Source organism: Gnatocerus cornutus, chromosome 8, assembly GCF_029298725.1.
Source record: "Gnatocerus cornutus isolate USDA-ARS CGAHR chromosome 8, icGnaCorn1.1, whole genome shotgun sequence".
Classification (NCBI taxonomy): domain Eukaryota; kingdom Metazoa; phylum Arthropoda; class Insecta; order Coleoptera; family Tenebrionidae; genus Gnatocerus; species Gnatocerus cornutus.
Window position 1 is genome coordinate 10,621,517 of NC_142240.1, and position 12,500 is coordinate 10,634,016.

The 12,500-nt window shown below is 40.7% G+C and overlaps 5 protein-coding genes across 8 annotated transcripts; 3 read left to right on the plus strand and 2 right to left on the minus strand.

The window, feature by feature from the left end:
- Nucleotides 1–2,642, minus strand: ktub (Tub domain-containing protein ktub). Its single transcript, XM_088042924.1, has 5 exons — nucleotides 2,400–2,642; nucleotides 2,218–2,341; nucleotides 2,082–2,171; nucleotides 1,612–2,031; nucleotides 1–1,207 (listed from the first exon to the last, which is right to left on the minus strand). The coding sequence occupies exons 1-5, from the start codon at nucleotides 2,439–2,441 to the stop codon at nucleotides 681–683; spliced, it is 1,203 nt and encodes a 400-aa protein (XP_087899050.1). The 5' UTR covers nucleotides 2,442–2,642; the 3' UTR covers nucleotides 1–680.
- Nucleotides 2,643–2,805: 163 nt separating this feature from the next.
- On the plus strand, nucleotides 2,806–5,414 carry ArfGAP3 (ADP-ribosylation factor GTPase activating protein 3). 2 transcript variants are annotated; one of them, XM_088043777.1, is made up of 9 exons: nucleotides 2,806–2,980; nucleotides 3,055–3,246; nucleotides 3,296–3,424; nucleotides 3,534–3,647; nucleotides 3,731–3,862; nucleotides 4,061–4,344; nucleotides 4,397–4,671; nucleotides 4,717–4,902; nucleotides 4,953–5,414. In XM_088043777.1, exons 1-9 carry the CDS (start codon nucleotides 2,909–2,911, stop codon nucleotides 5,099–5,101), a joined length of 1,533 nt encoding a protein of 510 aa, XP_087899903.1. In that variant the 5' UTR covers nucleotides 2,806–2,908; the 3' UTR covers nucleotides 5,102–5,414. The 2 variants fall into 2 exon arrangements, with proteins under 2 accessions (XP_087899903.1, XP_087899904.1); XM_088043778.1 differs by lacking the exon at nucleotides 3,534–3,647.
- A 290-nt stretch (nucleotides 5,415–5,704) lies between these two features.
- On the plus strand, nucleotides 5,705–7,329 carry LOC148169716 (KICSTOR subunit 2-like). Its single transcript, XM_088043773.1, has 6 exons — nucleotides 5,705–5,888; nucleotides 5,937–6,083; nucleotides 6,132–6,557; nucleotides 6,606–6,787; nucleotides 6,834–6,951; nucleotides 7,005–7,329. The coding sequence occupies exons 1-6, from the start codon at nucleotides 5,808–5,810 to the stop codon at nucleotides 7,272–7,274; spliced, it is 1,224 nt and encodes a 407-aa protein (XP_087899899.1). The 5' UTR covers nucleotides 5,705–5,807; the 3' UTR covers nucleotides 7,275–7,329.
- Nucleotides 7,330–7,343: 14 nt separating this feature from the next.
- On the plus strand, nucleotides 7,344–8,170 carry LOC148169717 (small ribosomal subunit protein eS19-like). 2 transcript variants are annotated; one of them, XM_088043774.1, is made up of 3 exons: nucleotides 7,344–7,453; nucleotides 7,627–7,700; nucleotides 7,749–8,170. In XM_088043774.1, the coding sequence occupies exons 2-3, from the start codon at nucleotides 7,630–7,632 to the stop codon at nucleotides 8,137–8,139; spliced, it is 462 nt and encodes a 153-aa protein (XP_087899900.1). In that variant the 5' UTR covers nucleotides 7,344–7,453; nucleotides 7,627–7,629; the 3' UTR covers nucleotides 8,140–8,170. The 2 variants fall into 2 exon arrangements, with proteins under 2 accessions (XP_087899900.1, XP_087899901.1); XM_088043775.1 differs by having other exon boundaries at nucleotides 7,348–7,417.
- Nucleotides 8,171–8,200: 30 nt separating this feature from the next.
- Cep164 (centrosomal protein 164) lies at nucleotides 8,201–12,184 on the minus strand. Of its 2 annotated transcripts, XM_088043770.1 has the most exons (5): nucleotides 11,903–12,184; nucleotides 11,706–11,817; nucleotides 9,367–11,656; nucleotides 8,971–9,322; nucleotides 8,201–8,899 (listed from the first exon to the last, which is right to left on the minus strand). In XM_088043770.1, exons 1-5 carry the CDS (start codon nucleotides 12,087–12,089, stop codon nucleotides 8,625–8,627), a joined length of 3,216 nt encoding a protein of 1,071 aa, XP_087899896.1. In that variant the 5' UTR covers nucleotides 12,090–12,184; the 3' UTR covers nucleotides 8,201–8,624. The 2 variants fall into 2 exon arrangements, with proteins under 2 accessions (XP_087899896.1, XP_087899898.1); XM_088043772.1 differs by lacking the exon at nucleotides 8,201–8,899 and having other exon boundaries at nucleotides 9,236–9,322; nucleotides 9,372–11,656.
- Nucleotides 12,185–12,500: the final 316 nt, after the last annotated feature.

Consider the following 12,500-nt stretch of genomic DNA (forward strand, 5'->3'; position numbering starts at 1 on the left):
GTTGTGTCACTCTTTATTAATGCAATAGGCATAAAAACGTGTACAATACTGCTAAAATCAACGCACAAGTTCAAAACATCTCAATATCAAAATAATTTCGTATGAAAAAGAGCGAGCGTTTTGAACTTACGAAACTTAAAATTAATTAAACTAGGAATGCAAGCAAATTATTGCAGGAATTACAAAAATACATTTGTAAAATCTAACTTTACAAAATAAAACCTGAGCCTCTCTCAATGCTCGGACGAGAGTCCGACGTTTGAACTATGAATGAAATACTGATTTTTCGTGAGCTTCTATGCACGATTTGAACACAACATCCAGTGTATTTTTGATAAAACGTGGTGAATTGACAATTCCAAGACACGTTGCGAACACTGATTTTGATTGTATCGTGATCGTTTTACGATTATCTCTATCTAAACCCAAGTGAATTCTTGTAAATAATTCTAACAGTACGAATGGTTTAAGGCAAAATATAAGGCCGCACTAAAGTATCCAAAGAAAACGTATTCGAAACAATGTAGGATAAAGTTAAATATAAAATCTTAAAAAATAACATTCGTTTTAAAAAACCGACTAGACTTTCTTCAACAACGGAACTCCTTCCAGTGTATAAAACCTTAACCTAAGCACAATTAGCCGGATATGTTCATTTGTGAGGCACATTAAAAATTCGATTATTCGCAGGCGAGCTTACTGTCAAAACTGCTCAAGGCTATGGCAAAAGCCTGCAAAGCGCACATTGGATACCGGTAATCCATTGTAAAAACATCTTCAGCGACCCTTCCAAACTGCATCACGACGTACTCAACATCGCTGTCATGGACGATTTGAAAATTCTTCACCGACGCTTGAGTTACCCTCCCGTGGAAATTTAACACGTAAGATTGAGTATCATCGTTCCAAACAGGAGTTTTGTTATGCAACTCGATGAGATTATCCATATTTTTCGACTTCCAACATTCGATTAAACTCTCGCTTTCATCTTGCGGGTAGATTGCCACTCGCTGTTGATCCAGAGTCATTCCGGGAAGAATCACGGTCATCTTCCGGGGGCCTTTGAACCCGAGGACGTTCGTGTCGTAGGTCACTGCAGCCAGCTCTTGGCGAGGAGTAGCTCCGTCACGGAAATTCGCCTTTCGGGGGGAAATGCCGTTGTCGTATACTGTGAATTGAGTTCCCAGGAGGTTCGAGCGCAGCTTGCCTGCAAGAATTTAAGAAAACTCTAAAAATGGACACGCCCAAGGGTCACGTTGCCAGCAAACAGAAGATTTCCGATAGCGTGAACTTCTCACATCCTGAATTCAAGAATATGCTTAACAAGCAACAAATCCAAGAGAATAAAAACAGCTCAAAAAAGGAAAACAAAATGACATGATCACGTGCGCCCTTCGCTTTCGTGTGGAACCGGAAAATCAATACTCTATTTCAATCTAAAAATTAACTTTTTGTCTTCAAAACCATTCAGTATTTAGCATTTCTCTTCAGTTATTTTAACGCTTAGAACCTTCAATTTCTGGAGCCCTTTTTAAAGTATTGATTCGATTTTTATGGCCTGGTACCGCTGTCCACGACCCTAACACACCCTCTATAGATTTCTCAACTTACCCACATAAGATTCAGCACTCCTTGACAGATCTGTGGGGTCAGTGGAAATGAGATAATTACTAGTGGCACTCTTCTTTCGTTTTCTTCCAGCCAATAGAAAAACCTTCTTCCCACAATCCCTTTCTAAGTGTAAAAAGTAAGTGGGGTACAACCCCCTGTCCATCCCCTTTCTATCTCTCGTTATCCTACATTTATACAAAACTTTTTGGGGCGCTGGCGTTAGTACGAATTTCTCGGCGTTCCCTTCAATGTCTCCTTCAATTTCGCCGGTGCTAGTATTAATGAATGCTGGTTGGTCATTAATGGGGTTGATTGGAATGTTTCCGTTATTAGGGGTTGAAGCTACAGGGGAAGATTCGTCGTCTTCCACGTCCATTAGGTCGCTTGAGGGGTTCATAGTTAGATCCTCTACAACTGTGTCTGGAATGTCGCGTTTGTGAAGGTTTTTAAAGGGTTTGAATGAAACTTACCATCTGCACTATCAGGGCTGGATAGTATTGATATAACTTGGTCAGGGTTGTTATCCCTTGCCATGCTATACTGTAAAGGACCGTCATAACCTAAAATACTTCTATTAATAGACGAATTGACTGTCGTGACTTGTACCATGCAACTCCCTTCTGCTTCCACTGTTGGTCCTTAGCGTCGCAGAATTCTTCCTAACATCTGAGGCTTGGATCATGCCGGACGTCATACGTTTCTGTTTCATTTTCTGCTCCATTATTTGCCTCTAAAAATAACGTCCGATTGATTTTCTTACCATTTTGTGAATAATTAAAGCGCCTTACTTGTTGTTCCAATTTTTGATTTCTTACGTCCATTTCCAACATTTCTCATGCCAACGCCGCAGATGTTGATATTTAATCGTTGTGTAACTGTTGGAGATGCACCGATCGATTCCAATTCTACTTTATTCAATAAAAAAACAGCTAATTCACGTTTTGTTTACAATCAGACGAACTCCACTGGCTGGCATGACAAACCAAACAACTGTCATAATCACGTGACAACAATGGAAATTGTCATTGGTTGCTCGGGAAATTTTTTGAAATTAAAAGCGCCATTTTTGGAAAAATTACGAAATTCACCTTGAAAAAAACGTTCTACCCGTTCAGCTATTTACTAATTATCTACGGATGTCTGAATTGCATTGTTATTACGCGATTAAATTAAAAAAGATTAGTTTGAAAAGCGCCTCTTGCGGGGGCAGTTTGAATTAAAAAATCTCAGCTGGACAACGTGTCGTGAAAGTGACAGGACTTGTCTTGTCAGTTGTGATAAAAGTGTTGATCTTGCGATGGACCCCCAGCCAAGTAAAAGCGATATTGAAGCAGTTTTCCATAGATTACGAGCTACCCCTGCTAACAAAGTAAGTTGTTTTAGTCGAGCGCCCCGTTTAGGAAATTAGGTTATGACCATGACGTGTCTGGTTGTCTGTTCCAGGTGTGTTTTGATTGCAATGCGAAGAACCCGACGTGGTCGAGCGTCACTTATGGAGTCTTTATTTGTATTGACTGTTCCGCAGTGCATAGAAGTTTGGGGGTACACTTGACGTTTGTCAGGTCTACCCAGCTTGATACCAACTGGACGTGGATGCAGTTGCGACAGATGCAGCTGGGTGGCAACTCCAACGCCGTAATTAGTTGAATTCAATCGAAAAATGCGTTCTAATAGTTGTTTGTAGATCCAGTTCTTCTCACAACACAACTGTGTGACTACTGATGCTCAAAAGAAGTACAACTCCAGAGCTGCACAACTGTATAGAGACAAGTTACAACAGGCGGCAGCAAATTCTCTAAAAACCAACACACAGGTTTGTTGATTTTTGTGCTTGTGGTTTAGTAAGGTCAGGACAAGGTAGGTGGCTTGCCCTAACCCAGCACTGCAATTTTTGTGAATTTGCTTTCATTTAACATTCATAGCTCCATGTTCATCCCCATGTTGAGGAAACCGTTGAAGAGAAAGAAGTTGATTTCTTCACAGAACAAGAAAATTTCACCATTCCTGACGCCCCTCAGCATCAGCAAAAGCAGAAAGTAGGTGTAGCTAGCAAAGGTTAACATTAACAGAATTATGGGTACCACAGGAATGAGTTTCACTATTGAAATGTTAATTTTAGATTGAAGAATCACAGTCTTTGCAAAAGGAGGCGATCAATCCAGATGAAGGTCCCACAGTGGACTTCAACGCCGCGGCAGGACCCAGGAAATCCACCATTGCCGCCCGGAAACCTGCGGCGAAAAAATCAGGGGTCGGTATAAGTCGAGTTTTTGTAATTAGATATTTATCAATGTATCAATTTCTTGTGAAACTCGTAACGCTGGGGGCGTTTTCGGTAATTTTACCGCGCCCTTGACTTCGTTACGACTCCACTTAAATTACACGATTAAGTAATTTTCGTGGGTCAATGTAAATTGATAGTGTTACGTTATAATTAACTTTCTTTCAGTTGGGTGCAAAGAAGGGCCTCGGCGCAACGAAGGTGAAGACCAACTTCGCCGATTTAGAGCGCGAGGCTGAAATCGCCGAAGAGAGTCGTTTGAAGGCTCTGGAAGACGCCGCCAAAGCCGCCGCTCTGTCTATGAAAGAACAAGAAGACAGAGAGGCAGCCGTGCGTTTGGCCTACAAGGACCTCAGTAACGAGCAAATGAAGAAAGAGGAACAATTGAGGAAGCAAGATCCCAAAAAAGCGGAACAAATTGAGAGATTGGGAATGGGAGTCAGTGCAAGAAGGTAACTGGAGTAATCATAACGAAAACTGTTTTTATTTTTTAATTGTTAATAGCGGGGTCAGTCATTCGGCGCTAAGTGATATGACGGAGATTGAGCAGGAGAATGTACAGCCCACTCAGAGCACGTTGTCTTCCTTGGGGAAGTTGAGAATATCAGACAGTGACAGTTTCTTTGACGAGTATTCGTTCAGTTCGGGGTTTAACATGAATCGCGCCAGTAAATTGGATTCGTTTTTGGAGAGTAGTAGCAGGGAACGCGAGAGGGAGAAGGATAATTGGGTTATTGTTGAAGATCCAGTTGAGAAACCAAAGACGACTCATAGATCAGGTATGAGATACTCTTTATTTTACTCAAAATTTATTTAGTTTGTAGAAAAACCATCCAGAAGTATTGACACAAGCACGGATGTGGCACAGAAGAAATTCGGAAACGCTAAAGCAATTTCCTCTGAGCAATTCTTCACCGATCGCGAACCAGACTATGAAACAAAAGCCAATCTAAACAGATTTCAGGGTTCTTCCAGTATTTCTTCAGCCGAATTCTTTGGAAATAGCAAAGGTAGATTTATCATCATCATCTCTATAACTTCCTTATTCTTCTTCTTACAGAAAGTACCAACAATGCCAGTAACATGCAAGCTTATGACTTAGAAGACGTGAGAGAAAGTGTGAGACAAGGAGTGACTAAAGTGGCAGGAAGAATTAGTTCTTTGGCGAATGGAGTGATGTCTTCATTACAAGAACGTTATGGTTACTAGCATAGAGTGAAAAATGAAAACTTGTAGGATTTTATCATGGCACATTTGCAATTAATCAGTGAAATTATTGTTACATCCAATTGAAAATGTGCCTTGATTTTACTAATAAGGGGGTTAAATGTTGTAATTAAATAGACACTGTTGATAGCACTCTAAAGTTTTTAAGAGATCACTGGACAAGATTTTTGGCGGTACAATTGTGCCATTTGTTGTCGCTAAGTCTTGTTTTTATTTTTATGTTTACTTTTTATGAAATTATTTTCAAATCATTATTCATTTGCTTTGGTATTTCAATAAATATGTATGTACATGATTTTTTTTTCAATAAATTTACACAGAAAGCGATTTGTTTCATTCGGAATCATCAAATAACTCGGCAGTAAAGGAATGGCAAATATTGTTTTTAAATATCCCGCCACTGAAAATTCCTAGTAACTTTTAGAATGACGTATATTTAGGATAGTTCATACGAGCGACAAATTTCAAAATTATTATGGTCTTATTACAGCGTTGTTTATTTGAAAAATGCCTTAGCAGTAGCCCACAAACCTTTTTATTTAACGTTAGAAGACAGCTTACCCGTTTGCTCCAATCTCTGGCTTTTTTTAAGCAAATGACATTTTTATTACCCACGCAGTCGCGCTTACGAATTTCCAAAATGTCTGTTTCTTTGTAAATACACATATTTTGTATTATTTCCGCGAGAATGGAGAAAGAGGACTTATTTCTACATACATATTTTACACACTTATCTCAAATATCCTACGACAAAGCTAAAGAACATGTTGTAAGTAATTTGATAATATAACCTAATTTTTCTGAACACAGACCTTAGGAGAAAGAAAAAGAGACTTTAAAAGGCTCGCAATTATCACCATGGGGCACTTTTTTAAACTTCTTGCAACAATTAGCTCTGACTGAAAAAAGCTACATTGAATTGGGTTTCCTACAGACAAAAAACAAGGGATTTCTTAGAAAAGACGTTAGTGGAGTCTCTAGTGCTCTTTTTAGTCTAATGAGAGTTTTTTAGAATTCTCTACGTTCTGTTTATGAAGCTATGCGATCAGATTTGCGAAAATTAGAAGATAACTGTAAAACAACAATTATAGACAGGAGGGTCCAAAATTATTGCCAAAATATTGGCCAATTTTTAAATGCGCGTGTAAATATGATCGATTTATATGAAAGAATCTATGGAATGGGCCTTAATAATCAGTTTATCTACAGTGACATGTTGAAATACATTCAGACTTTGATAGACAAACATGCCTTGGAATTTACAGATATCAGTTTAACACCAGCTAAAGCTGCATTTGGTTTAGAAGTAGAAATTTTAGAACAGTTGTTCAAAGCTCTAACTGAGCTGCAGAGGCTTCAGTTTTTACCATCTTTGGCTCTAATTCATGGAGCTCATACAAGACTGACTTTATGGGAAAGCAAAATTCCAAATAGAGAGGTCTGTTATTATTAGAAAAACCCAACAGAAACTTATTTATTTTTGTAGAACTGGAAAATCAGTTTTTTGAAGAACAATCCATTGCCAGCTCTCTTTCAATGGCTCCAAAAACTCAAAGGAGCAGTCTTGAGCAAGTATAGTTTGTATTTTCATGATACTCTAGCCAACCAGACTACACCAAATGAAATGAGACATTTATGTTCAAAGTTACATCACGATCATTACCAAAAGTAAAGGCTTAAAACTGTTGGAGCTCTACTAAACATTTAATTTCAGAATCGTCAACTTTCATAAGAGATATGAAGCTGCTTGTGTAATCCTACTCTCAGATAACCAAGTCAGTTGTGACACCACTGGTTATGATAGCTTCCCAATTATTGTTTCATACCCCCCTGTAAGTGTATTTACCTCTTGTAATTTGTTCCAGGATTTAACGTGTTGTTTTAGCGGAGCCCCCCACAGTTGGAGACCATTTTGAAGATGATTTCAGATACAGCAGATGAACTCACAATTGTAGATAAAATCATTTACAAATTTAGCTCACAGAGCCAGTGTACTTACATTTTGACGACTGTGGAACCAAACATTTATGTGGTCATCCTTTTTGAGAATAAGAAATCAGAAAAAGATACCTACATTGGAAACTTTGTTATGGAACTCTGCACAAATCTGCGCTGTACTAGAGTGTTCACTGCGTTAAAAAATACCTCAAAATAAGCGTAAATATTCTTGTACTATTAATTTTTTAAATAAATTTGTGATACGATTTGAATTTCGCGCTATTACTTCTAGTTTATTTAGTTAGCCAACATAACGGATCGAAAATCCCTTTTCGCCATCTTGGAGAAACGTGAACAGAGGTGTGTGTTTTCTGTTGGAAATATCCAAATATTTAGGTAACTTTATAGCAAATTCTTGTCATTTTGTGCCCCCAACCGGTCCCCATTAATATACGGACAGTTTGTCTTACAAATTACGTGTTCCCGAACTTGTTTTATAAACGGCATGGTCGCAGATGCTTAACCCCTAAACTGCGAATTTTCGCCACTAATTAGAATATTTTTTTCAGAAAATGCCGTCTGTGACGCTCAAAGACGTCGACCAACACAAGTTCGTCAAGGCTTTTGCCCAGTTCTTGAAAAAGTAAGTTGTAACATAACCTCACTTTTTTTGCTAACTCGGATTGTTTAGGACTGGCAAATTGCGTGTCCCCGAATGGGTGGACCTTGTCAAGACTTCAAGAGCTAAAGAGCTTGCCCCTTATGACCCCGATTGGTACTACACCCGTTGCGCTGCCGTTGTGAGACACATCTACATCAGATCCCCAATTGGTGTGGGTTCTGTGACTAAAATCTTTGGCACACGTAAACGCAACGGTACCAAACCTTCACACTTTTGTCGTTCTGCGGGCAGCATCGCTAGAAAAGCTCTCCAAAGTTTGGAAGGACTTAAATTGATTGAGAAGACGCCAAGTGGAGGCCGCGAGTTGACCCAACAAGGAAGACGAGATTTGGATCGCATTGCTGCGCAAGTTAAAGCGAAGGAGCGTAAGGCGTTGAAATCTGGAGTGATTACGCTGTAAATGAAGAATATAGAAGGTTTTTTAAGAGGTTTATTTTTGTTTTTTATACCTTAACATCAACTTCCTTATATACATGTTTTTGTGCGGGAATGATAATGACTAGATTTTTTTGATAAAATTTGCGATTAGAACCCTTCCTAACAGTCGATAATACGATTGGCACTATTTTTTTTACGTTTTTAGGTACAAATACAATGGACTTGTTAACAGTTAAAATGAAGTAAGGCAAGACTTTTGTAGGTCATGTTTAAATCGAAATGAAAACGCTATCACATCACAATTTCCTCAGTCCGTCAATCACAAGGCGTAAAAAATCTTAATAGATTGAGTAATCACAATTTGAAGCGTCTATAGAGAAACGTTTTGATGATACATGCTTCTATCTAACAATGGAGCTACATTTGGCCGAAATTTTAGCCTTAAAATCGTCTAAACTTTTAAAATCTAAAAATGCCAACGTTGATAAAATTTGTACTGTTTAAAATTTAGAGCGTGGCCTGTGGAGTACTTCCTTCCACGTTATTATCGATGCCCGCTTGCCTCAGCCAATGTCTTAAATTCCTCGTTCTTTCAACAAGCGTAGTTGTAGCTCCTTGATTCGCATGTGTTACAACAGTACTTTGAGCATTCGCCAAAGCAACGTGTTGGCGGTAATTATGCAACCTATCTGCCAACGTCGGGATGGACGGTGGTGCTGGAACCGGTGCCGCCCCTGCCAACAGCGGCCAGCCTAAGTCAGGGTAGATTAGGGGTGGTATTACTGTGAAAGGGAAAATTTCAACATCAGAAGCCGATTGGGGACAAATTCACGCAGGGGTTTTTTTTACTTACCGGCAGCAATGCCACCAGACTGATGTTGTTTGCGTAAAACATCCCAAATTTCACGTATCTCCGAGTTCAAGTTCTCTAAACTCTGGATGATCTCGGAAGACTCTTGAAGATGCTCACCATGGATGATCCCCTTGCTGATGGCATCGGCGGTGGCGAACTCCGTAGAACTGATCCCGGAGCTCGCACTGTGTGAAGAAATGTCACTTAGAGTAGCGTCATCGTGGCGATTTTCCGCCGTTACGGTAGCTCTTTGTAGGGATTGCTCCAGGTGCCGCAAACGAATCACTTTTTCACCGAGGAGGCTACGTGTGCGGTGGAGGGACACCTCCATATCTGTTAGTTCTTTCTCCTCCTAAAACCAACGTTTCGATAAAAAGTTACGAAGAACTTACTCACCTGACAGAGTTGTTGCAATGTGTGTCGCGCCATTGACCCGTGCTTCAGTTTGAGCTCCTTCTGTCTTTGCTGGAAGAGCGATTTTTGGTTTCTTAGACTCTCTTTGGCTCTCTTAATGGAATCACGTTCTAAATGGATACGGTGTCTGAAAAATTCTAACTCTGAACTTCCTTCGAACTTTTGACCGTCCGAAAACGGATACCGCAGATGATAAGTGTCAGCTTGGGGATTTTGCGGAAACTGATCTTCCAAGTCTTCCAGCTTCTGTAATTGTCTTCTTAAATTTTCAACGGGAGAACATGACCTTTGATTACGTCTCGACTTGCCAGAGGTATTGATCCGCGATGTCGACGAACTCTTCAAACGCGAAAATATCTTTTTTCGACTGCGACCTGGATTCGTACTATTATCAGAGGAATCATACTCTTTGTTGCATTTATTTTCACTCTTATCACTGACGGAAGTATCCAAATCTTGCGTGATAAGTTGACGCGTTGTGCGATGCTCCGGTTTGCTTTTTGATGGTTCGCTAGATCTAGGGGGTTTTCGCAAGGGCGAATTCAGTGGAGTCTTGTCTTTGTTATTCGAATGACTTCGCTCAGTTTCTGATCCTGTCGTCGTAGTGGCACCGCCTTGTTCCCGTTTTTTATTACGTTTCTCGATCGACATCTTCACTTCAGTCTTTAACCGCAGATATTTGTCTTTGAGACATCGGTATTTATCTTCTAATAAGCGCTTTTCACATCGGAGCTTGTCGTACTTTTCGTCCTTTTTCTCCGATTCTAATTCTATCTTATTCTTTAGTTCAGCAATCACAGCCTTGTGGTCCCGTCTCAATGCGTCCTCTTCCAACTTAAACTCTTTCTTCAGCTCTTCGATGATGATCGAGTGATTTTGTTTCAGTTGATCTACATTCGAATTGTGTGTGATGATCATCTCGTCACGATTTTTTTCGACTCTTTCAGCCAACTCTTTTTCGATTTCAGCTAATTTTTCTTCGTAGTATCGTTCGATTTCTTCTTTTTTTACTTCGAATTTCTCTTTCATATGGCGTTCTTCTTGTTCGAACTCCTCTTGGAGTTTCTTTCTAGCGATTTCCAACATCTCGTCGCACTTTAAACGCTCTTCTTTCAGAGCGCCGGAGTTTCTGCTGCCCATTTCGATTCGTAGTTTCTCTAATTCATCTTTAATTTTATCTTCGTAGTCTGTTTTGGCGTTGATTAGGATCCTTTCGAATTCGTCTTTCTGTGATTCTTGAAGATCGTCTTTGAATTTGAGGAGTTCGTCGTTTTTCTCTTCCCAGATGTTTTGTTTGAGTTGTGCCATTTTTTTCTCGGCTTTTTCCTCGAGTTTTTTCGTCTTCAACAACATTTTTGTGTGAAGAGGACTGTCTTCTGATTCCTCGCTGTCTTTTTTTTCTATGCTTTTTATAATGGAGTCGTCGTCCGAGTCCGAGCCTTTGCTTATTGTTAATTTAGGTTTGATGAAATCCGTCGGATTCGGTTTTATCAATTTCTTTTCGTTTTCTGGCTGGAAGTCCATGACTGGAGATACCGTAAATCGCGACTTTTTAGTCGGTGTCATCTTGATGTTGATGATGTCACCGATTTCTTCTTCACTAGAGCTCGATTTATCCGAAAAAGTGAAGGCGACATCAGTGTTGGTGTCCAAGTTGAAGCGAACACTCTTTTTATCATCATCATCTTTTTCCGATTTATCTAACGAAATTTTATCGAAATCCATACTTCTGGAGACTTCGATGGAGTTTCGTTCTCTGAGGATGCTTCTCGGTTGGTTCTGAACATCGAGAGTTTCGCTTTTTGCCGGACTCGGCGTCAAATCCACCGCTTTCTTAGTGTTGGATTTCAAGAACATGCTTCCTCCGCCACTGATCTTCAACTCCGGTTTGTCTAACGCTCGCGGGTGTTTATCGAATGAGCTCTTTTCATCGAAACTACTAAAAATGTTAAGTGTAATCTTTCTATTGGACAGAATTTGATCCTCCGAGCGCTGTTTTAGAAGTTTGGCTTCGTGTTTCGGACTGGTTTTCAGAGGGGATAACTTTAGGTCGCGTTTTCGGAGAGGATCCAATTTGGGCGGTTCTTCGAAGCTCGGGATTTCATCGCGGGCGTAGGTGGCGTCTTCTGTGGGTTCTCCGATGCTCAACGATTGGCTTTCAGCTCGGACTTTCTTGACCAAGCCTCTGTAGACGTCGTCCAATGGGTGTTCCCATTGGGTCTTCCCTGTGATGTTGTTATAGTAGTAATACGACTTGGATCCGTCGTCGTAGCTGCAAGAAAGGAGGTAGAAAAGAGAAATTTTGTAACTTGGAAGATTACCAAGGCTTCCAACCTGGAGGAAGAGCTTTCATAAGCCCTTCCGCGGCCAGAGGGAGGAGTTGGGGTTCCGCTTCGGGGTCGATGCCGATTTTAGAAGCATAATCGCGGACCTCTGACGAAAAAAAAATTTTTTAAAGGGGGTGACATTTGTGCTGGAAGTAGTTCATGAATGTGCAAATGCGGAGGAATCGACTCACCATCAGCTGAGGGGTGACTGGTTTCGTCGAACACTTCTTCGCAAACAATGGACATTATCGAGACAAGTCTTCGCTTGGCATAATAAACGGTTGTCGGAACAGACAGCTGATATTGGGACGTTGACAGGTGGGGGGAGTGGGTTATGAGGGTAAAAATAAACAAATACGGGTGGTTTTGTGTCGCCATCTGTCGTCCCCACCTCGCATTCCCTGCTTTATTCGCCCACGGCAAGCTCCACCGGAGTCTGAATCCGGTTGGCGCGCTTTCAAACTCCGGGACAAATTCCGGGTTTTCGAAAAAAAAACTCCTTTTTGAATTTCGGCGAATTTTCGTATTTGGGGTAGTCTGGCGGCGAACCGGTTCGTTTCCAAGTAGCGGCGGGTGGGGGCGGTTCGGGGGAGGGAGCGCATAGCTGGAAGCTGGAAGGACCTTATTGATCTCGAAGTGTTCCTCTCCTCAGAGGGATTCAATCCACACCCGTGGTGTTCGTTCGATCATGACTCGAGTCGTGCTCTCACCACCACAGATCCGAGAGTTTTTCGCCACATAACGTCCAGAATATGTAGTGCGAAAATGGCAACTTCCAGTGACGGTAAA